Source organism: Myodes glareolus, chromosome X (assembly GCF_982192425.1).
Source record: "Myodes glareolus chromosome X, mMyoGla1.1, whole genome shotgun sequence".
Classification (NCBI taxonomy): Eukaryota; Metazoa; Chordata; class Mammalia; order Rodentia; family Cricetidae; genus Myodes; species Myodes glareolus.
In genome coordinates this window covers 136,880,738-136,904,405 of record NC_142053.1, presented here as the reverse complement: position 1 = coordinate 136,904,405, position 23,668 = coordinate 136,880,738, and the positions used below count along the sequence as shown (strand labels likewise).

At 35.7% G+C, this 23,668-nt stretch overlaps 1 protein-coding gene across 5 annotated transcripts in view; it reads right to left on the bottom strand.

Annotated features, from left to right (window-relative positions):
* Positions 1 to 23,668, bottom strand: part of Usp9x (ubiquitin specific peptidase 9 X-linked) — a 111,443-nt gene that overhangs the window by 33,271 nt on the left and 54,504 nt on the right. For all 5 annotated transcript variants that reach the window (XM_048461346.3, XM_048461343.3, XM_048461347.3 and 2 more), the window contains exons 15-30: positions 21,759 to 21,846; positions 20,985 to 21,327; positions 19,734 to 19,829; positions 18,989 to 19,200; positions 16,694 to 16,934; positions 16,073 to 16,222; positions 15,279 to 15,399; positions 11,603 to 11,733; positions 11,126 to 11,404; positions 8,658 to 8,783; positions 7,025 to 7,150; positions 5,491 to 5,657; positions 3,388 to 3,496; positions 3,066 to 3,212; positions 1,661 to 1,807; positions 442 to 664 (exon numbers count right to left, since the gene is read on the bottom strand). In XM_048461346.3, coding sequence (XP_048317303.1) covers positions 442 to 664; positions 1,661 to 1,807; positions 3,066 to 3,212; positions 3,388 to 3,496; positions 5,491 to 5,657; positions 7,025 to 7,150; positions 8,658 to 8,783; positions 11,126 to 11,404; positions 11,603 to 11,733; positions 15,279 to 15,399; positions 16,073 to 16,222; positions 16,694 to 16,934; positions 18,989 to 19,200; positions 19,734 to 19,829; positions 20,985 to 21,327; positions 21,759 to 21,846 — 2,706 coding nt within the window. The remainder of the gene's footprint in view (positions 1 to 441; positions 665 to 1,660; positions 1,808 to 3,065; positions 3,213 to 3,387; positions 3,497 to 5,490; positions 5,658 to 7,024; positions 7,151 to 8,657; positions 8,784 to 11,125; positions 11,405 to 11,602; positions 11,734 to 15,278; positions 15,400 to 16,072; positions 16,223 to 16,693; positions 16,935 to 18,988; positions 19,201 to 19,733; positions 19,830 to 20,984; positions 21,328 to 21,758; positions 21,847 to 23,668) is intronic.

The window sequence follows — 23,668 nt, the reverse complement described above, 5'->3', positions numbered from 1 at the left end:
GGAACTCGGGAAGCAGAGGCAGGCAGGTCTCTGTGAGTTCGAGGCCAGACTGGTCTACAAAGCAAGCTCCAGGACAGACAGGGCTACACAGAGAAATCCTGTCTCAAAAAAAAAAAAAAAAACCAAAACAAAACACAATACAATAACAAAAACAAATGTGAATTCATTTCTCTATGAATGCCTGATAGACTCTCAGTCATGAGATTTAGGTTTTGGTTGCATTTACTATGGCTACTGACTACAATGAAGATAGATTATATTTCAGATTTGAGAGATAACATTTAGTTTACCAAATACTTGCACTTGTACCTATGTTTCCATATATCTATTTGCTAAAAATCTTAGATTGGTTACTAACAAAAATATGAAGATGTTTGTAAAAAGAGAACTAACAGAATTTAAAAGAATCATCTCCACAACTTTATGTTTTAATGTACTTACTAGTTATTGCTGTACCAATGTAATACATTTCAGTCAAAGAATCTACTATCTGTTTGAGGTTCCTCACACAGCCAACAGCTAATGCTACAAGTAACTCAAAACCAGCATTAATCGTAGCTGGTGAACCACAGACAGGAATAGCCTGTTCAGCTGGGAGCTCTCCATTTCTCATATACTGCAGGTAAACATTGGATGCAGGAAAGATGAAATCGTCGATTAATTCCTAAACAGTTGAAAGAAAGGATACATATTAGTAATGACATATTCTGAATTTATCTTTAAAGAAAATCATTTTAAAGTTTATTACAACTTAAGACTTTCTTACATCACAGAAAAGATAGTGGGGCTTCTAGTGAAAATATCCTAGATTCAAAAATTATTTACCTACACAACCTATTTCTTACTTATTTCTAGGTATTAAGACAGAACTGACTGCTACAGTATCATTTATATTTACTCAGAATCTACATAGCCTAGCCTGAATTTGAACTCAGAGATCCTAGTGCCGGGCTCTTCTTTACATTTACTTTAAAAATCAAATGGTTATTAATATAAGAAAACTTTGACTGAAATTATACTAAAATGACATTTTATCATCTAAATTACCCTGTTAAAAAAAACTTAAAGAATTAATATAAGCTGGGCGGTGGTGGTGTACTCCTTTAATCCTAGCACTTGGGAGGCAGAAGAATCTATGTGAGTTCAGAGGCCAGCCTGTCTACAAAGTGAGTTCCAGGACAGCTAGGACGGTTACACAAAGAAACCCTGTCTCAAAAATTGAGGAAAACAATTTATATATGATGTAGTCTTAACAAAACAGAGGTAGGAAGATCTAAGTTCTAAGCCAGCCTGCTCTACATAGCAAATTCCAGGATAGAAAAACCTATTATATACAGAAACCTTGTCTTAGAAAACAAAACAAAGAAAAAAGGGACTTAGGAACAGTTCAGATTTTTCAGAAAAGAAAAATTAAGTAACACTTTACACTGACATTTTATATGCATAGAGAAACATGCCTAGAAACCTGACATGGCTACTGGAAGACGTAACTGTTTTACATTATCTAAACGAACATTGTAACCTTGGTAAAGATTCTTAAAAGGTCGGTTTTATAAAAGGTAACAAAAACACATCAAAGACTTAATACTATCAATCAGATTCAATGACAACACTTACAAGGATAGAATATGTAGTTTAAAATCCAGAACACAGAACTTACTTTAATGAGATTAGCACCTCCCTTTTCACAACCAATATGAAACTTTTTCTCAGGAGTCTGAAAAGCCAGTAGCTCTTTTGTAACCCCAAGATGTCCTTCCAAGATTGTCTCTTCAATACCTGTTTCACCTGTTCTTTTAACATCATCCTGCCAAAGGGGAAAAAAAATTCAATGAAGAACTTATGAAATGAAAGAATCTGAACAAGACAGCTAAAAGAACGTGAGACTATTTTAAACCTTTCCAGTCAAGCAAGTTAAAATTATCTTGCTTTATGGATTTCTAGAAGAAATGCTAATCTGAAGGCTAAAATCTGCTGTAGTTTGGGTGTGAAATGTCCACTATAGGCTCCTACGTATAAACACTTGGTCCCCACCTACTGGTGGTATTTGGGACACTTGAAAAACCTTCATGAGGTGGAATCCTCCTGGAGGAAATATATTAGTTACTAGAAGGATGTGTTTGTTGGGTTCACCCTATCTGGTTCTTTAGTTTCAGTATGATAGATTGGTCAGCTTTCTGTTTTGCTGCCATACTTTTTCTGTTGTGGACTCTTAAACCCCCTCTTCCCTTGTAGATCTCCCTTATAGATCACTCACCTCAGAAATAAAATTTTATACAAGTCTTCAAAAGAGTTATAATCAAAATTAGTGTTTCTGACTACTTTTGGGGGGGACCATCAGCATTTTATTTATTCATTCTCCTCTCTCTCTCTTTTTAAACAGGGTTTCTCTGTGTAGCTTTTGCTGTCCTGGAACTTGCTCTGCAGACCAGGCTAGCCTCAAATTCATGAAGATCAGCCTGTCTCTGCCTCTCTAGGGCTAGGATTAAAGGCGTGCACCACCACCACCACCACCAGGAAAGCATTTTCTTTAAATGACAATTTGCTGAAGGGCAAAAAAGCTAAAACTGCAGCTGAACCTCAGTATGCCAAATCTTCCACCCCCCCCTCACCTTACTATGTAGCCCTGAAGTCAAACAAATATGCTTGCTTCTGCACCTACTAGGTTTAAAAGCATGTGCCATTATGCTCAGCTTTTTATGTATGCGTTTTCTGTCTGCAGGTATGCCTGCATTCCAAATGAGGGCATCAGATCCCATTATAGATGGTTGTGAGCTGCTATGTGTTGCTGGGAATTGAACTCAGGTCCTCAGGAAGAGCAGCCAGTGCTCTTAACTGTTGAGCCATCTCTCCAGCCCAAGTATTCTAAATCTTATGCACATATTTTCTATAAGTAGTAAGGCATTCATTCTGGAAAGCACAACCCAACAACACAATGCATGTCCTTTGGTTCCGTTTTAGTTTGAATTTATTCACTTCACCAAAATGTTCTAAACTATGAACCATTATTAACGAAGCATTATTTAACAATGATAAAAACAAACATAGCATTAATTGTGACTTACCCTAATTCTTTTAAGCCAGTCAATTTCATTATTGAGAAGAACTTCAGCATTGGGTACATTAATATTACTGTTGTAAGCATAATTAAGAAGGTGCCGTAAAAGGGTAAAGTAGTCGCCTGAATGTTTAGCCCTCTCTCTGGCTGTGCTCTGAAAATGAGAAAATACAGTATGTTCATGCTTGGAATTTCTTTTATTCAAAAACCCTGAGTCTTACTGATTAAGTATAGATTGCCCTAACTGATACAAGCTAAATTCACAAATTCCTGAATATCCTAGTTGAAGGAATTAGTTACACTAGTAAACATATTTTTAAGTGTCTTACCCCCAAAACAGTGAAGAGCAGAGTAATGAAGAAAAGTAGAGGCCTGTGTCCCATGCAACATCTGGTGCACATTAAGAAGAATTGCTCCTGTGCTACTTGACGAACCGTTCTGAAATGGAAATTATTAAGAACATAAGTAAATGAGTTTACCACTGCATGTCCAAGGCTGAGACCAAACACTGTTACTAAAGAGTTTGAGAAATGCCTTCTAATCTTTCTCTGAACAGGTTTCAAACTCTTATAGGTAGAAAATGCTCTATAGCAAGCCTTAAAACATCCACCTCCAACCCCCACACAGAATTTTCATTCAAGTGTATTTTATATGGGGTCAAAGGGAATTATGTTATCAGAGAAAGGATATTGCTGTAGGTAGTACTGTTGTACTGGTTCCAAAAGCATGGCCCCCAGATGAGCAACATCAGTATCACCTGGTTAGAAGTGCCAGTTCTCAGATCTGGTGAGAAACGATGGTAGGCCTGGCCAAGAATGTGCCAACAAATCTTTCAGGTGATTTGTCTCAAAGGACAAAGAATCACTATATTTATACAGTATGTTTTCTAAGGGGGACTAATGACAACATTATGGGAATTTTATCTAACAATTATGGATCAATCTTTCACCAAAGTTTACATACTACATAAACTTCACTGGGGGCAGAGACAACTCTGTTTGACATGGTGCTTCTAGAACCTCAAAGGGCTGAGATACAGTATGTGTCCAAGAACCAGTTACAATTAAATCAATGACAATAAAACTTTCAGATTTGGGCCTAAATTTAAGATTTAAGATTTGAGCATTCCCTAATTCAAAAATCTTTCCTTCGCCACCAGCATGCAAATGCATTATTAAATGGAACTAAATGTACAGAGCTGTCCAACCATGTTTTCTCAAAGAGGTAGCAAGCTTTTCCTGTTCTGTTTGGATTCCATGGAAAGAGTGTTTCTGTGTTTCTCTCTCTCCCCTCTCTCCCATCACCCCCCTTTTCCTTTCTTTTTTTGAGAAAGGGTTTCTCCGTGTAGTCCTGAAACTCACTCTGTGGATAAGGCTGGCCTCGGGATCTGCCTATCTCTGCCTTCTGAGTGCTGGAAATAAAGATGTACGCTACCACTGCCTGGTTGAAAAGAGTTTCTTTTTTTAAAATATTTTTATGGTTTATTTAACTTTATGTACATTGGTGTGAAGGTGTCAGATCCCCCGGAACTGGATTTTCAGACAGTTGTGAGCTGCCATGTGGGTGCTGGGAATTGAACCCGGGTCCTCTGGAAGAGCAGTCAGTGCTCTAAACCGCTGAGCCATCTCTCCAGCCCTTGAAAAAAAGTTTCTTAATTGGCCAGACAGACTGTGTTCAAGGAAATTACTCAAGGTTCTTTTCAGATGAGTACATTTTCACTTGATACTACACTGTATCACATTAGTGTGCTGTCAAGAGTAGGCAAGTTGAACCTGACTCATTAACATATAACAGCAACACCTTACTAGTTTTTTTGTGGTTGTTTTATGAGACAAAGCCTATGTAGCCCTTGCTATCCTGGAACTTGAGATGTAGAGCAACCTGGCCTCAAATTCACAATGGTATCCATGCCTCTGCCTCCAGAGTGCTGGGATTAAAGTAAAGGTGTGTGCCCACCATAACTGACCTATTAGTTTTATAATTTACATACATGTGAAAAATCAGACTAAGACTGATATAAATGGATGGAAACCATTTTCTACAAATTTGAGTATCTTTAAGCTGAATGACTTACATCAAAGGCAGCTTGAAACATTACTGTTACTGATTAAATGCTCTTGAGATGAAAAGAATGAGGGATTTATGATAAGTAATTAAGCTTTATTCTAGTATGGTATGTTTCTATGTAGCCCTCTTTTAAATTTCACATTAAAGTAACAGTTGGCACCTAGGAATTTACGACAGGAGGCTAATAAATATCCAATATTGTAGACTAAAACTAAACAAATTCCGATTAGGTTAAACATTGTTAAATGAAAATTTCTTCAACATTAATGTACTGTGGAGAATATTTGGTTTCTTTGATACCTTGCGCTAACATAAATGTGACTTGACTTAAAAAAAATGCTTCTTACAATTAAAAACAAACTTACTTGCTGTGACAGTGCAATAGTAAGTCAATAATGAATGTCTGCCAAGCCTTTTCTTTACTTAGAGCATCTAAGGCTGTTGGAATCAAGGCAAAACACAATGTCATCACTTCCAATGCTTCACAGCAAACCTGTTCATCTTCCAAGTCTGGCTCATTGCCTGCATTGGTCTGTAAAATTATAACAAAAACAAATTACTTAAAAATTCTTTTAAAGAAAAACCATATGTAACATGAAAGTCTAAGGGAAGATTTCTGACTAGGGTCTGATGAACAGAGAGAACAAGAAAGGGAGGAGGAAGGGAAGAAACAACAAAAAACAAATTTTGCTTACAAAGTGCAATAAAAAAAACTAATGCTTTATAAATTCATTTAAAAAGTGCTTAAGAGGAAAATATGACTTCAAAAACTTAAGTGTTTAAAATTTACCTACTCATTAAATTACATGGTTCTTCTCTTTACTCATACCTCTTGAGGCCTTTTAGAATAATTTGGAAATGATATAATTTTCCAAATTATATCAATACTTTGCTGTGACTCAAAAAGTGTTAAAGACGTATACTAAACATATAATCATTAACCATTTTCTAGTAAGAAGCTCCTGAAGACCAACAACCAACCATTCTTTTTCCTGTGAACCACAGTAGGTAAGTTAAAATAGCTCTATTATCTAGCTTTTCTATTGTGCTATCAAAAAAATAATCTCTTTGGACAATTGCTAAGTAAGGGTTTCAAAAATCTTCCTAACCCCAAGTAAGTGCTGGTTTTATTGAAAAGTCAGTACTACAGTAATGTGAATAAACTAGGCTTTCAATTATTTTGTTGAATGAATACTGAGGACTGTACCAAACAGATAATATAGAAACAGTAAAAAGGACAATGAGTTTTGATACAAAGGGGAAGTTGTACTGAGTGAGTCCTTACTATTCAAGTTTTTCTTAAGAATGTAGCAGTGTGGGCTGGAGAGTTGGCTCAGCAGTTAAGAGCATTGTTGCTCTTTATAGAGGAACAAGGTCCAATTTATAGCACTTGCGTGGTGGCTTTCAACTGTCTATAATTCCAGTGCTAGGGGATCCTACACTCTCTTCTGACCCCTGAGAGAAGTAGGCACTCATGGCACACATATGTGCATGTAGGCAACACTCATACACATAAAATAATAAAATAAATAAAACTAAAAACCAAACCAAAACAAAAACTCCTAAGAATGCAGTAGTATCCAAGGGATAGGTAGGTAGGTATATATGACAGAACCCTAACTTATACAGGACTGAAAGATAATGAAAAAACAAATGTGGAAAAAAAACTTCTTTGAGATAGTCTGACTTCAGTGAAACAGAAAAATCTTTTTTAATTTTAAAAAAGCCTCATAGGATTAAATTCTTTATTTTCAAAGTAAATATTTATTCAATTATAGCTGCAATTATTACTATGAAAGTGATTGGATATTTTAAAATGAATACAGTACAAGTAGTCATATACATAATTCACTAACACTCATTTTTATATAAGGGATATATTTCTCTTACAACTCTTACCTTCTCATAAATTTTTGTGATTTCTTCATTTGGGCTGAATACCAGCTGTAATCCCCCACATCCTGATGTCCAAATAATTTTTTGTATAGCTCTAATTACACAAATATCAGGCATGTATCTTGAGGCCTATAAAATAATGATTAATTAAAATTGTTGTTAAGACTATTAGTGCTGATCACCACAAAAATGACAATGATTGCACTCCCAGGTTTTTACAAGAAAAAAAGTCAAATACTTGTACAGAATTTTCATAGCAGTTTTATCCATATCTAAAAAGGGGGAGAAAAAAAGCCCCAAGTATATTTTGCCAAATATACAAAGTATGGCACATTCATAATGGGATATATACAGGTTTATTTTATATATAAAAGATATATTTCTAAGTATATGCATATTTGTGTGTGTGTTTCGAGACAGCCTATGTAGCTCTGGCTGTCCTGGAGGTCTCTATGTACAGAAGACTGGCCTAGAACTCAGAGAGCCACCCTGCCTCTGCCTCCCAAGTGCTGGGACTAAAGCCATGTGTCACCACAACCAGTCCATAACAGGATATTTAACAAAAACGAATGAACTTAGTACACTGACAATTCACAAAGCCATTAACTTGTTTTTTTAAATTAATTTTTCGATCCAGTCTTGTTAGCCCTCTTGCTATCCTTCTGCTTCAGCATCCCAAGTGTTGGGATTACAGGCATATGATCCAACTGAATAAATTCGAGAAAATGAAAACCCTTTTAGCAAGTCACGGTGACTCACATCTTTAGTTTCAGCACTCAGGAGGCAGAAACAGGAGGGATCTTTGAGTCCAGTCAGCTTGGTCTACACAAAGTGAATTCCAGGACAGCTAGGATTGTTACATAGTGAAACCCTGCCTTGAAAAGCAAAGAAACAAAGAACAAAACAAAAAATTCTCTTTCATCAGGACAGAAAAATTACTGGTTACCTGGGACTAGTGCCTGGAAAGAATGGACTGAAAAACAAAACAAACAACAACAATAACACAAAACAAAAAATTACAAGGAAGAATTACAGAAATATTCTCTCTTAGAGCTACAGGTGTGAAACCGTGGATCTGATCTTGAGATCCAATGGCAAAGAAAAAATATTCTGTGTAGTGTTTATATTTTAAAAAGAAGTTATCAAATGTATACTTGAAAGAACGCTATTATACAAAAAGCTGGTGAAAAATATTGTACTAATAGTTGACATTAGGAAAACAATATCTAAACTGAACCAGTAAAATGAATGAATTTTTAAAAAATTGTTTTGGGGTTGAAGAGATGGCTCAGTGGTTAGGAGCACTGGCTGCTTTTCTAGAGAATCCTGGGTTCAATTCCCAGTATTCAAATGGCAGCTCAGTAGTTCTAAAAATTCCAAACACCCTCTTCTGGCCTCTAAGGGCCATCAAGGCATGCAAGGCATGTACAGACAGACACGCAGGCAAAACACACATAATAAAATAAAAATTAAAGAAAATTAAAGCATTATATATGTGTGTGTGTTTCTGCACAAAATTATAATACTATAAAGTAATATGCATATTTATATAGAAATAATTTTGTGCAGTAACACTATGACACATCTACACACACACACACACACACACACACATATTACTTTTAACAATACTAACCTCATCAGAAATCTGCTGAGCAAGACGAACAGACACATTTCTAAGCATGCATTCAGACGACGGGTTAGGAATGCTCTGAAGGGCACTTTGTAGCACCACTGCTTGATCATGAGTTACTTGGTTGACCTGAAAAAAAAAGTTAAAACATTGAGTATTCTGCATATAACTTGACCCAGACATTTGTACCCTACTCATCAACTTAAGATGATTCCCTTAAGATGTTTTCTTTCCGCAGTAATACACAAAGCACACCACTTTGCCAACATGGCATCCAAGTAGCACAAATTTCTATACAATCCTTTATTGTGTATTAATGTAACCCATGTCTCTATGAACAGATCAAGTCCAATCTCATCCAAAGATGCAGCAAATCATGACTTTTTTTTCTTACCTGTGCACCCTTTGGGTAGACCCTGCTCATAATCTCCAGTTATCAAATTCTACTTTGCAAGTGAGAAAAATCACAACTATTAAAAAAAAAACCTAACATACAAAGAATAGCAATATTTTTACTTAAGAGTATACTAAGTTTTTCAATGAACAAGAAGCATATGAAGTAGTTTGAGTAATTCTGTCTTTGAGTTCTAACTTCTATGTATTGTAAATGTTTAAGATATCCCTACACTAAGCTTTTAACTGTCCACAAATACTTGACAATTATAATACCTTAGTATCTGCAACTGGCAAATTCTCAAACTATTATAGAAGAGATAGAAAAGAAAGTATGCTACTGGCTTTTGTGTGTATTGTATACATCATTAAGTAGTCACGTCATGAATTAAAGTAAGAATCTGTTTTTATCCTAACAAGAGCCCTTTCCTCATTGGGTGAGATACAGGATCCCAACTAAACTCTTGGTCTTCCTCATAATGTTTATCCTACCCAGAACCAGTCTTTCCCTTTTAACCTATTAAGGATTACTTTAAAATATAGATATTATGTATGCATGTATCTATATACATACATAATTTTAGTCATTTTCATCTTTTATGGAAAGTTTGGTCCTTTCTTTTAGGTCTGTTTCATATACTACTATGGCCTTAAACTGGTGATCCTCCTGTTTTAGCTTTCTAAATGAGACTACAAACTTCCACCACATCTGGTTGCTTTACAGAAAACTTCTAACATATGAAAGTGGTCAGAATAAGATAATAAAATTATCTCCAAGGTACTCATTATTCTGTAGATATTGTCAATTACCTAATTACTCCTTCTCATTTTCTATCTCTATTGCTCTTTACTCTAGGATTGCTGTTAGGCAAATTTTGGGTATCATGAAACTACATTTATAGAAGGGTGGTGGTGGTGAACACCTTTAATCACAGCACTCGGAAGGCAGAGGCAGGTGAATCTCTGTGAGTTCAAGGCCAGCCTGGTCTACAAAGCAAGTTCCAGGACAGTCAGGGTCACACAGAGAAACCCTGTTTTGAAAAATCAAAACAAATAAAAAAAAAAGACCTTCCCCAAAACCAAAACAAGGTATCCCAGAAACTAAAAAAGAGCAACAACAACAAAAAAAAAATCCATCACTTCATTTATAAATTATTTGGAACCATTTCAGAAATAAAAAGGCTATTCCTTTAAATATTATCACAGTATTATCATATACAAAACAATTACGTATCATAATCACCAACATTCCACTCCTCCCCAATTAAGACATAAATAATTTCTAAAAACAAAAGTTCCTTCAGATGTTTGTAAAGAGAGGGTCTGTAGCCTAGGCTGGCCTTGAATATGTAATAATCCTCTTGCCTCCATTCCCCAAAGACTTTTGTCTTCTTTCAGCAATTTAGTAAATATTATTAAAAATTAACGTGCAGAGGAGATGGTTCAAGAGACTAAGAGCATTGGCTGCTCTTCCAAAGGACTGGGGTTCAATTCCCAGCCCCAATACAGCAGTTCACAACTGTCTGTAACTCCAGTTCTAGGGCAAAACCCCAATGTACACTAATAATCAAATCTTCAAAAAAAATTAAATTCATAGTTTGACCTTTAACTAGGCATCAACTCTAGTTTATCTTGAGAATTTCACCAAAATAGATCAAACATGCCATACAAGCAAAAACAGAATGACAACTTCGTAATTGAAGTTTAAGCAAATGAAGGTGAGAAAGAAAACTGGTAAAAGGCTGAATTACAACTCAACACCACTGGTATCTTATCTGCTTGACACAAGTTAGAAATTCATACATGTGGGGGATTTTTTTTTTAAGGTTTACGGTGAGAGCCAAACAAAACTCAAATGGTCAGAAAGGAACTGACGGAACCGCCCTCCAAAATAGTAGTGAAGCCAGTGAAGAGCTAGTATACTCTTAATACAAATACAGTCATAAGATACCCACTTGGAAAGAACACTTCAACACTGAATCAAAGTTGAACTTTAGAATCGCTGAGAAATTTAATCTTAAAAATTATATTACTATTAGAAATTAAAAGCAAAGCAAAACCAAACCAGTCTGTATTACCGATGTCAAGGGATTCCCGCCTTCTACACCTGGCTGACAAGCTTCTGCCACAGCCCGAACATGGCCATAGCCAATAGCAGTTAGTAACAGTTTGGCTATTTTAAGAGCATTGAGGTAGGCACCCCTTCGAGTTTCCATATCTGCATTTGGTAGGAAGTTATTTCTGGTTAGCATACTCAGGACAAGGGGTAGACCACCACTTTTCAAGAAGTGAAACTGAAAATCAGAGGAATCCTCAGCCAGGGGTGCACCAGCAGGCATTAACAAGGCATAGACTACCTGAAAATAAAAGGGGGAGGGGGAGAAGAAAAGGATTGTATTAAAAGAAATTTAAAACATAACCTCCATATCAAAGACTAAGACATTCTTTACTGTTTCAAAACCATCTAATCTTATCCACATTCTTCATAGTAACACATCAAAGATCAATTTAAAGATCAAGACTCAAATTCAAAATGTAAAAAACAAAAAACCAACCTCTGTTAGGTATAGCACTTGTGAGGCAGAAGGACCGAAGAAAAGTGAGTCAAGAGACGGACTAAGGCTGCTTTCTCCAAGTTTGGCATGGTCCAAACAAATAGCTCTTAATTTTTCTATTGTTGTACTATCTGTAAGGGAGAGAAAGAGAGAGAAAGCATAGTCTGAAATAAAACACAATTTACACCTTTATCACTTCTAATATTTTCAAAAGCTTGGAACAGCAAACAATTCAGTTGAGGTACATTCAGTTAAGCTTCTATAACACAGAACCATATGTGAGTTGATTTAAAAGCAAACAAATAAGAGAGAAACAAAACACCAACCAGGGCTTTTTAATTACCCAAGGAAACAGTCTCTCATCCCAGAAGCCTCCAGTCAACATGCTCTATTCAGCTGTTGGAGACCAATTTAAAACAAAACAAAACAAAGCAACAAAAAACACTTCCAAAGGAACAGTTCTTTCCTCCAAATTTACTGTTTACCTAAATACATTACATATTACCTACCTAGTTTGTTTCACTGAGTGATAGATATCATTGTACCCAAGAAACTGAACCTTAAGAAGACTGAAGTGGAGGAGGAGCCTGGCACATGGTGCATACCTTTAATCTCAATGCAGAGGCAGAGGCAAATAAATCTGTGAGTTTGAGGACAACTAGAGCTACAGTGATACTCTATCTCAAACAAATAAAAACAAAACAATTAAACAAATAATCAAAAACCTTGAGTGTAGGATGGAACCAAAAGGTAGGAGTGAAGAAACAAGCTCATTTCAGCTGATTCAGTAGGTAAATGTCCTTGCCACCAAACTGATGGATAACCCGAGTTCAATTCGTATAACTCACATGGTGGTATGAGGAAACTAATTTCTGAGCCACATAATCTGACTAATTTCTGACCACCACATAAATACTGTGTTATCTACACAAAAAAATGAATATATAAATTTAACAAATGTTAAAAGAAAAAAGTTTAAGGCCTGGGGCTGGAGAGATGGCTCATTAGACATCTTCCAGAGGTCCCGTGTTTAATTCCCAGCAACCATATGAGCTGGGATCTGGTGCCCTCTTCTGGTCTGAAGTCATACATGTAGAGAGAATACCGTATACATAATAAATAAATCTTTAAAGTTTAAGGCCAAGTGTGGTGGTGCATGCCTTAAGTCCCAATACTCAGGAGGTAGAGGCAGCCAAAGAGTTCTAGGCTAGCATAGTCTACATAGAAAGCTCAAAGTCAGCCAGAAATATTCAGCAAGACCCTGTCAAAAAAGTTGAAAAGGAAGCAACAAATTCTAAACAAGTCATTTAATGCTGTTGGCTTACAGTTTATCTATCTGAAGAGTCTGCACCAAAGGATTGCTTTGTGGTGTGCACACACACCTAAATAATTTTAGGTCCCTGATCGTATACAAACTTTTTAAATATAAAATATGGATGGAAAAAATTAATCTGCCCATAATCTTGTCATCAAGTGTCATTTACTTTTTTTTTTTTAAAAAAAGATGAAGGACAATTTTATCAGAGCTAAAAAAATAACCTCAGGACAGGCAAGTTGTAAAACCTCAGTAGCTACCTGAAGGAGGCAAATAAAGAAGAAAAAAAGTCATGCAATTTAAGCTGTCATAGAGGTCAGACATGTGGTAAACAACAAGCTACATGCAGGGAGGGAAGCTTTAGAGGAAGATTTAAGATTTCCAAGTGTTAAGGAAAGCATGTTTAGAAAAGAAGTAAAGGAAAACTTACGCTTTTTTGAGTAATTCAGAACAGTAAGCAGGCTTCTAACTATACGTGTGGGCAGTCTGTAAGCGTCTACCTTAGGTTAATGTTTCCCCCCTAGAGTCTCTAAAGGATACCTAAATATTAGCAATTATATACCGAAAGCAATGCATTATTTAAAAAAAAAAGTAAGTCTAACCAATCAGGGTGGTAGTAGCTTTTAATCCAAGCAATGTGGAGGCACAGGCAGGTGGATCTCTGTGAATTATTGGCCAGCAAAACCTACAAAGTAAGATCGTGCCTCAAAAACATAAACAAAACAATAAGAGAATGAAGACCTTACAACAGACTTTGGCATGTTTACATACTCTTTACATTAAACTCCTTAAAGAAAGTAGCTCTTAAAAAGCAACTCATTCTGCTTTGCTATGTATGTATGTATGTATGTATGCATGCATGTATGTTATGTATAAAGCAATACATACTTTAACCAAATACTGTTTCAAATTTAGACATTATAGTTTGATTTTAAAAAGTTCATCAATCATGCAAGCTGTGTGAGTACACAATGACATTGTTCATGTGTAGAAGAAGTCTGAATAAAACTTTTTGGAGTTAATTTACTTGCTTCCATTTTTATGTGTTTTCTAGGGATGGAATTCTGGTCATGAGGTTTGTGTAGTAAGTACCATTACCCTCTAAGTTAATCTTAATGGTCCAATTTAGGCACCAGATATTGATTTTATAAAAAAAGGTAATCTTGATGGGTTTTTTTGTTGTTGTTGTTTTGCTTTTGCCTGATCTTACTGGCTCACTGTCTCCATCTGGTGGCAGGAAGTTCAAATCACAAGCTCAAGGCTTTGCTGTGGGTTTGTGTTTTTAAACAATGTTGTGGAGGTTGAATTTGCACACACAAAGCAAAAACTGCCATTAGCAGGTCAGGACTAAATTGAATTGAGGAGTCTAAGCTGGTAATCTATTATGTAAATTTACTCTGTCCCATAGTAACCAGACAACAATGTGCTTATGTCAGAACATGGTGTTTACTTTAGAAAACAATGGTTAAGAGAAGCACAAGATGGCTTCAAACATTATGTGGATGAATTAAATGATACATTAAGCCAACAATGTGAAAAGAAGAGGAAGCAAACACTATAGAGCTGTCAATATTATCCAAGGTGGGCCAGGTGGTGGTGCACTCAGGAGGCAGAGATAAGCCAAATCTCCGAGTTCGAGACTAGTCTCTTCTTCCACTGTGAGGGTAGGTTCCAGGGATCAAATTCAGGTTTTTAAGACTGGTGACAAGCACTTTTAGCTGCTGAGCCATCTTACCGGTTCTAGGCAATCAGGTTCTACAAATGGCCATGGTACATATTTTAGGGTTTGGGACCACATGATCTCTGCTACTCAGTTCTTGGCTGTTAACTGACAGAAAACTGCAAACAATATATGAATGAATGAGTGTGTCTGTACACCAGCAAAACGTATAAAGGATATGAAGATTTAAATTTCATAAAATCTGGTATTAAAAGTAAGTATTTGAAATTTTATTACCATTTGTATGTGTATATGTGTGAGTGAATGGCAAATGTGTGGATGTCAGAGGATAGCTGAAGGGAGTCTGTTATCTTCTACCATGTGGGTTCTGGTATATAACTACAGGTTCAATAGGTCTGGAGGGACACTTTCATTCACTGAGCCATTTCACAAGATCCTCAAGAGATATCTTTTGGTTTTATTTTAGCCATTAAAAATGTAGACACTTTCAAGTTGGGCAGTGGTGGTGCATGCCTTTAATCCCAGGACAAAAGGCAGAGAAACCCGCACCTCCAGAAAAATGTTTATATACATATAATACACACAACACACACACACACACACACACACACACACACACACACACACACACACACAGTTTATTGTTAGCATGCATTATGTCATCATTGAAAACATCTTACCTGGTGGCATAAGTTTCATAAGCACTCTTGCTCCATCTCTAAGAGGTGGCATATTTAGGCTGCTCCCTAAGTCTGCAACTTGCCAAAGGAAAGAGATGTATCTGGGATGAAGTGACATAATCTAGAACACAAAATACACAAAATTACCTGTATATTATTCCTTGGCTTCAAAAAGGTCTCCCTAAAATTTAAAATCTCCATAAATTGCACCTGTTGTTCTTCTTCACCTTACCTTTACAAATTCTTCATGATGCAGACCTAGCACATCATCTGAGGAACATCTGCAAGAGTTTTTTAAGTATTTCTTTTCACCTGCATATAACTTCAGATGACTCTAGACATGCCACTAATAAATTCCTAACCAGTTTGTTCTTATACTGGAGTGGCTTGTTATTAAAGACATTAAAGTTCTTATGAGGAGGGGTGAAAGAAGAGGTCAAGAATGGGAGATATCACTGTTTCTTTGGATACAGTCTGAGAAAGATTACAGATACTTCACTACATATGAAGTTTTGAAAGGATCCATTTTACAGGGTAAGTATGTAAGACAGTAGTAGCTTTCTAAGTTTATATATTCAAGTGTTCCAATTTAACTCCAACAGATTAACTATATGCAAGTATAAGCAAATAGTAACTACAGGGTTATCTTGCAGAGGGCTTCACTGAAATTTAAATACATAATTCTGTAGATATTTTGTCTCATTAAAGAGTTCCTCAACAGCAAAGAAACTTTTAGGTATTGGATTATTCCCAACAACTCTAGCATAATGCCTTGCACAACTGAATCTACTCACCACTCCAGGCAAACAGCTTTCCACTTCTGGATTGGGGCCGTCACTATAATGATTACCATGGTTTCCAGGAGATCCAGTTGAGGAATCAGAAGAGCTATCAGGACTTGAAGGCATATTGGAGCTTATTTGTGTAAGTTTGGCTGTAATTAGCTGAAAATGATATATATTAGAATCAAAAATGGGGAAAAACCCATATAAAACAAGAAAACAAATGAATCAAAAAAACTACAGATGCTGGACTTGGGAGAGCTGGCTTAGTGATTAAGAACACTGGCTACTTTTGCAGGGGACCTGTGTTCAATTCTCAGCACCTACATAGCAGTTTACAATTGTCTGTGACTCCAATTCCAGGGGATCCAATGCCCTCTCTTCTGATCTTAAAGGGCATCAGGCACACATATGGTGCAAAGACATAAAAGTTTTTAAAAAAACTCATATACAAAAAACAAAACTAGATGCTAATATTTTCAAAAGTACTCTTGTAACTACTTGTTTTGATATATTCTAAGTATCCTAATGTTTGAGTTAGTGTTATAAGCTTAACATCTAACAAATATTTAACAATGAAATACAGTCTGAGGTTCTATTAAATTTTTTCTTTTGGTAACTATATATACTTACTGATTTATCTTTTAGATTTAATTGTCCAATCAACTTTCGGTCATCTCCAGGATCAATCAGCTCACCACCCACAAAGAGTTCAATTTTTGTATGAGCTACATTAGCTTTAATGCGATTGAGAATACAACGTCGAACTGAACCAATTGTATCATTTGTATGAGACCAAACTTCCAAGTCATCTACTTGTCTGCCCTGGTTTGGAAATCGAACTATAAAAGAGAGGTGTTTACCACGGAAAGCTCTGGTGGGGAAAAGAAATTAAAAAAAAAAATCATATTTAGCAAATTTTCAAATTTAACTGCCAAGAAAAAAATATGAAAATTTAGCATTAAGTATTTTCTTATTAAACAAAAGGAAGTAAACTTAAGACTTTTTACTGCCCTACAAATTGTTTTTAACTATAAATGCTGCAATATTCAAAACAGAATGACTATATTTCATTGTTATTACCCATGGCTGCATAAAATGATATACTGACCTAGAAGAAATTAATATAAATGTCAGATATGGCGCCTCATTTCAGTAATTCAGTCACTGATGAAGAAGGAGGATTATAAATTTCAGACCAGGATGAGCAACCTAAAGCAACTCTGTCCAACCAGCTCCCAAATTAAACAGATATAGTAATAGTTTATTAACTTTTATGCTTGTAAAGTCTCACTAATTCTTGCTATTTACAAATGTGCAAGATAAGATTAACCTTGAGAGCAGCAACAAAAAAGCTGTCACACATTTTGCCTGAATTTTATTTATTTTTGAGATAGGGTCTCATTGTGTAGCTCTGGCTGGCCGGGAACTTGCCATGTAGACCAAATTGCTTTCAACTCAGAAGGATTTGCCATCCTCTGCCTGAGTGCTGGGATTAAAGGCATGCACTACCACTCAGAATTGCTCCCCCCACCAAATGCAAAACTAAAATTTGTTGGCATATTATCTTGAAGGTATGATACAAAAAGGGAAATTATATTCATCAAGGACAACTACATAAATATCATTTGAATTACTAAATGGTAAAACCTAAAAAGAAGTATTATCTGAGATTTTGAAAATATTTCTTGGCTATATTGGTTACCTGACAGTCAGTTTTTAAGACTTCATTCCAATTACTTTTCAATCCGAGTATGCTATTTTGTTGTTGTTTGACACAAGGTACAGAAGAACCAGGTTAGGTTCCTAGAACCTGCCTGACAGCTCATCTCACAGGGCTCAAATGTCTGTAACTTCAGTCTGAGGGATCTACTGCTTGTTTCTGACTTCCAAGGCACACATATGGAACACATACATACATGTAGGCAATCACTCAAAAGAAGTAACTATGCACTATATTCTTCTTCTTTTTTTTTTTTTGTAATAGAATCTCACTATAGAGTCTTGGTTGGTCTAGAAACTCATTATATTGACCAGGCTAAGTTAGCTCCAAATCTGTAACAGTCCCCCCGCCTATGCTTCTGGAGCATTGGACTAAGAGGCTTGCTATAGTGTTTAACAGTGTAAACAACTATAAAACAGAGGCTGAAGGTATAGCTCAGTGGTTAAGAGTGCTTGGTGTACAAGCATGAAGCATGAGGATCCTAGCTCATTTCCCAGCTCCCTACATTAAAAAGTTAGAAGCACTTGTAACTCTAGAAATGTGGGTGGCAAAGACAGAATGATTAGGGTTTGTTGCCAGTTTAGCTCCAGGTTCAGTGAGAAACCTTGTCTGAAAGGACAAGGACAAGACAAGGTTGTCCTTGTCTGACAGGACAACCAAATTCCACCTCTTGCTTCCATAAGTGAGCATGGTGGGTACATCCTACATACATACATGTGTATATAAGACACAATTATATTGAAACTTGGGCCTATGAACACGTAAAGGAGCTTGCTACCAAACCTAAGAACCCAAGTTTGGTCCCTGGGACCCAAAGGACCCAAAGAGTAAATGGCAAAGAACTGATCTCTCAAACTGTCATATGATCTCCACACTCAAAACCATGGCATGTGCATGACTACACACACAAAATAGCTTGCTACAAACTGCGAATATGTTTAAACAAAACAAACAATCCCACACACTTTTAAAAAAGACATATAAGGTCTGACCCACTTCCTCTCTTGGGGATGTTTTCTTTCCTAATAAACTGTTCTACCTCAAACACAGGTAAACATTTCCATATAATACTTATGTTTTTAAAGGGCAAGACACATTTTTCAAGAAGATAAATTTCTTCTTTTTTTCCTTGTACATTTAAAAAAATGGCTAGGAAAATATCAAATGACTAAAAAATAATCTCAGTTGATCAGTTATTCACATACCTTGACATAGGCAAAATTGTTCTTTCTTCATGATAATCACTATCACATTCATTTATGTATTCTCTTAGAACAGTTAATACTCTAACCATTCGAACAGCTTCCTGTCTTGCACAATTAATACTGTCTTTGTCACCATCCAAAACACACAGCGTGTCATAAGAAGCTTTCAAACGATCAAAGCAAGACTGAATGAAGTCTTCATGGATCACCACCTACAAATATAATGCGACAAATAAAGAGATGAGAACACCTAACAATGTTGCTCTAAATAATCATATTTAAGCAGATAGTCTATGGTTGTTAAAAGGAAGCTAGTGTCAAAATAAGTTAAGAACAAATGATATTTTAAGAAAGACATTTAGAGGATTATGTAACTGGTTATGAAAATAAACTCAGTACAGTCTTTACTATTGCAATATAATAAACATCAAAATAATTCAACCATTTCAAGATCACTCTCAAGGTAAGATTCACTTAGATAGTATTCCATATAAGAGATATAAGAACTTGGTATTTTACGAATGTATGTATTTTGATGTAAAGTGTCACTATATAATCCAAGATCACTTAAAACCTCTAATTCTCCTCCCTCAGGCTCTCAGATGCCAAGATTATAGGCACATACCATCACACCCAGTTTTCATATGTTTTATATGTTATAATTCTAAATTAAAAGAAAAAAATCTTATAAGCATTACAGTTCTATCAACTAGAACTCTAGAACTTAATGCACACTGATCCTCACCTGATTGACCTGCAGCCTTGGACCAAGGTTTGTGTATATCTCTTTAAGGAGATCTATAGCTCGGCTGGCAATATCATCATTACTCTGAATTACAACCTACATAAAAAAAAAAAGATTAGTGTTTCTCAAGAAATGTTTTAGTTGAGCATTTAAATTCAAATCATATCCTTAGTTATTTCCAATTATACTAACAACATAAAGGTTAAGTTGACTGAGTAAACGATACAAACAGATCAAAATAAAGAAAAAATGCAAGATGCAACTGTTTGAATAAAGAAATTTAAGAATAAATGACATTTTACTACAAATAAAATATGCTTTGACCAAACGCTCAGTCTTTCAAGAAGGAATTCAAACTAGAGGAAAACAAGATGCTACATAAAAATACAGTTTAGTATAAAAATTCTCCCTTTGTCTCTCAGTTCCATAATATTTAAAATTCACACCTTATTACACTTATGGCTTTCAAACTATATTCAAAACTATAGGGTTTAGATGAAGTGTGTCAAGGCTGACCCCTGTTGAGAGGACTAGAGAGGGCAAGGTGAATGAAGAAGCCTGGAGACAATGAACAAAAATACACAGGCTTTCTTTATTCAACTATGTTTACATTTTAGATTATGTCAAGTTTGATTATTGCTATTACTTTTAGAAATCAGAAGCTTAATCTACACCTGTAGCCTCAGGCGACCCTAGAAGTCAAAATACTCCACCCTGCAAGTATATACCACCCACTTACTGTATCTAAAGTGCAAATTTGGATTTACAGAAGGGTAATATTAAAATATGTGCTAGAGACTAAATCCTGGGCTAAATCTCCAATGGTTAAGTATGTACTACTACCTCTCAAGCCCTTCCACTGTTTATAAACAAAACCAAAACCAAAACAAAACTCAAAGCTTTACTTATTTGAAGTTGTTAAGCACTAATAATACTACACAAAATACTTTGCAGACATTTAAAATGTAAATAAAAAACAGAAGCAACTGAGTACCACCCACTTTTAAAAGACTGAAATATAAAACATAAAACACTTTAGCCTTAATGATTAACATCATACTTTCCTAGGTTTTTTTTTAAAAAGTTAAATAATATAAAAAAGGAACACAGAAATGCAAGATAACCATGAATCCCAGACTCCTAGGACAAGCATCAGATAATACATACATACTTTATGCAACACATTTAGTTATAGTTATTTATTCAAGAACAACAGGTGCAATGCTGACAGAGCTCCTACTTTTGACTTACCCTCCAAAGATAGTCTAATCCTATCAACTCCAAATCATCCATCATATAGGCTCTTCTTTTTGCTACTAGTTTTCCTTCTCGACAATTCACAGCTTTGAAGAATCTCTCAAAACATTTCATTCCATTTTCAGTTAATAAGGAAGGATCGAGCTGAAGTACATTACTTTCAAAGAAGTCCTTATTGATATCAGGATCTAAGTCTGGTTCATCCCCCATCAATTTGGAATACCACTTGAAACAGGCTTCACGATCACAAAGGTAAACTGCATTTTCAGCTAAGCACTTCCATATTTGTTTTGCCTGAGGAGCACACAGCCACAGTTGGCCATCCTTCAATAAAAATCTTGAAAAACAAAAAGAAATTAATTTATTTGACACAAGCAACCTACCTGTTTATGTATGAAATAATACCTCTATCACATTTATATTTTTAACTACAAATGTCAGCTCTTTCAAAGAACTCATCAGTTTTTATCTGAGAGCTTCAGGACAGCCAGGGCTACACAGAAAAACTCTTTCTTAAAAACAAACAAAAATGTCCTGTAATAAGAGTAAACATTTCTAGCATAAACAAATATTTATGAGACGTCTACCCTAAAGCTTAAAATAATGAGAATGTTACAACCCAGGTACTAATCTTAAAGCATTCAGCAACACAAGAAAACATGGGACCTTTTTATGTGGGGAAATAAGATGTGGCAAAAGAAAAAACAAAACAAAACAAAACAAAAAACCCACCCCACCAAAGACAACATAGTCAAATATCAAACAAACCTAAGAAAGTTAAGCCGTTCTTGAACTTCTTGAACATGACTATATCTACTTCCCAGTCTCACAGTCTGTGGGTCATAGTCTTCATGATCTACAAATTAAGAAAAATATGAATAATCATACCACTGCTGATTTCAACCAATGACCGGTCAGCTTAAAAAAAGTTTAATCTGGCTAGGGTGGTGGTGGTGTAATCTTTAATCCCAGTACTTGGGAGACAAGAGGTAGGTGATCTCTGTGAGTTTGAGATCAACCTGGTCAAAAAGAATTCCAGGACAGCCAAGACTACACAGAGAAACCCTATCTTGAAAACCAAAAAAGAAACCATAAAACACATTAATTTTCTAACATTATATAAGGTAACTGGAAATCTACTAATAATTGGTGCTTTCCAACCCATCTAATATTCTAGCAAAATATATTTCCCTTTGATGCATCCCAAAATAAATGATCTGTTAAATGTACTATTAAAATTCTTCAACGCAGTCCCTTTCCTCTTTCATGTGCTATAAATTCTGGCCAAGAATATTAGAGAAGTGATGCTACACCCTCCTGGTATTATGCCACTTTATGTCAATCCTCACTATGCTCATGCTGACTACATATTTGAAATGGTTTCTTATCAGGCTCCTCCATTGTCAAGATGCTACTTTCCCCCACTAGCTTTAGCATAAGCCCAGCTCTATTCTGTGTTTAATTCCTAACACCTTGGACATAGAGCTTTGAAAAAATTCAACAAAAGCCAAACAATCAAGGAAAGTGAAGAAATGTGACAGTAGCTTTGTGCTATATGAAAGAGAGGCCTTATACAGAGAAGTACCAGACTATTAAAAACAGATAAGCTTGGCATGCTGGTACACACCTCTAGTCTCAGCACTGAGGAGGCAGAGGCGGCAGGCAGATCTTTAAAAGTATGAGTTTGGTTGGTCCACATAGTTGAGTTACAGGCCAGGCAGGGATAAACAGAGAAATTTGTCTCAAAGCAAAATACCAAACGAAAGTTGATACTTTGACTGTAAATATTCAGTCCTAACAGTTCCTTGATTTGTTAGCAAATAAAGACAATCCATTGCTGACTTGTGTTGTCTGTATGGCAGGTATTCCATGGAGGAAATATATATGATCAATTCAGTTATCTCTGAAAATGGGTGGGAAGTGCTAATAAATCACAGCTGGGAACCAACATAAATCAGTTCTTATTTTAAATATCAAGTTCTGGGAGTCATTTCAGAATGTATTATAAAAAATTAACTTGGGGCTAGAAAACTGGCTCAGTGGGTAAGAGCACTTGTTGCTCTTGTAGAAGTTGGGTTCAATTCCCAGCATAGCACATGGTGGCTCAAACTGTAACCCCAGATCCAGGAAGATCTGATGCACTCTTCTGACCTCTTTAGACACCAGACATATATATGCTGCATACATACATGCAGGCAAAACACTCATGCATATAAAATAAAAAAATACATCTAAAACAAGTCCTCCTGTTAAAAAGACTTAAACAAAATATACTTCCATCATAAGCAACCTACCAACTTTAAATTTTTAGATTTTTAGGAGTTTTGTAATTATCATCAGTCTTGTACTACATTTTTCACCTCAAATACAACACGAATCTCCATTTTCTTCCCATACCAAACCCTAAGGCCTTTCATATAGTCTTTTCTGGGTGCATTCCCGCCAATTAGCATGTTTTCAAGATTCATGTGTTGTAGCATGTTACTCTTTTGATATTCTGAGTAATATTTTGGATAATACTGTATGGACATATCACTTTTTATTAAGTATGTAATCAACTAAGACATTTGGATTATTTATACATTTTGGCTATTACAAAGTTTGCTATGAACATTCACATTCAAGTTTTTACATTTGTTTCCATTTTACTTGAGTATGGGCTATACTATGGTAAATTC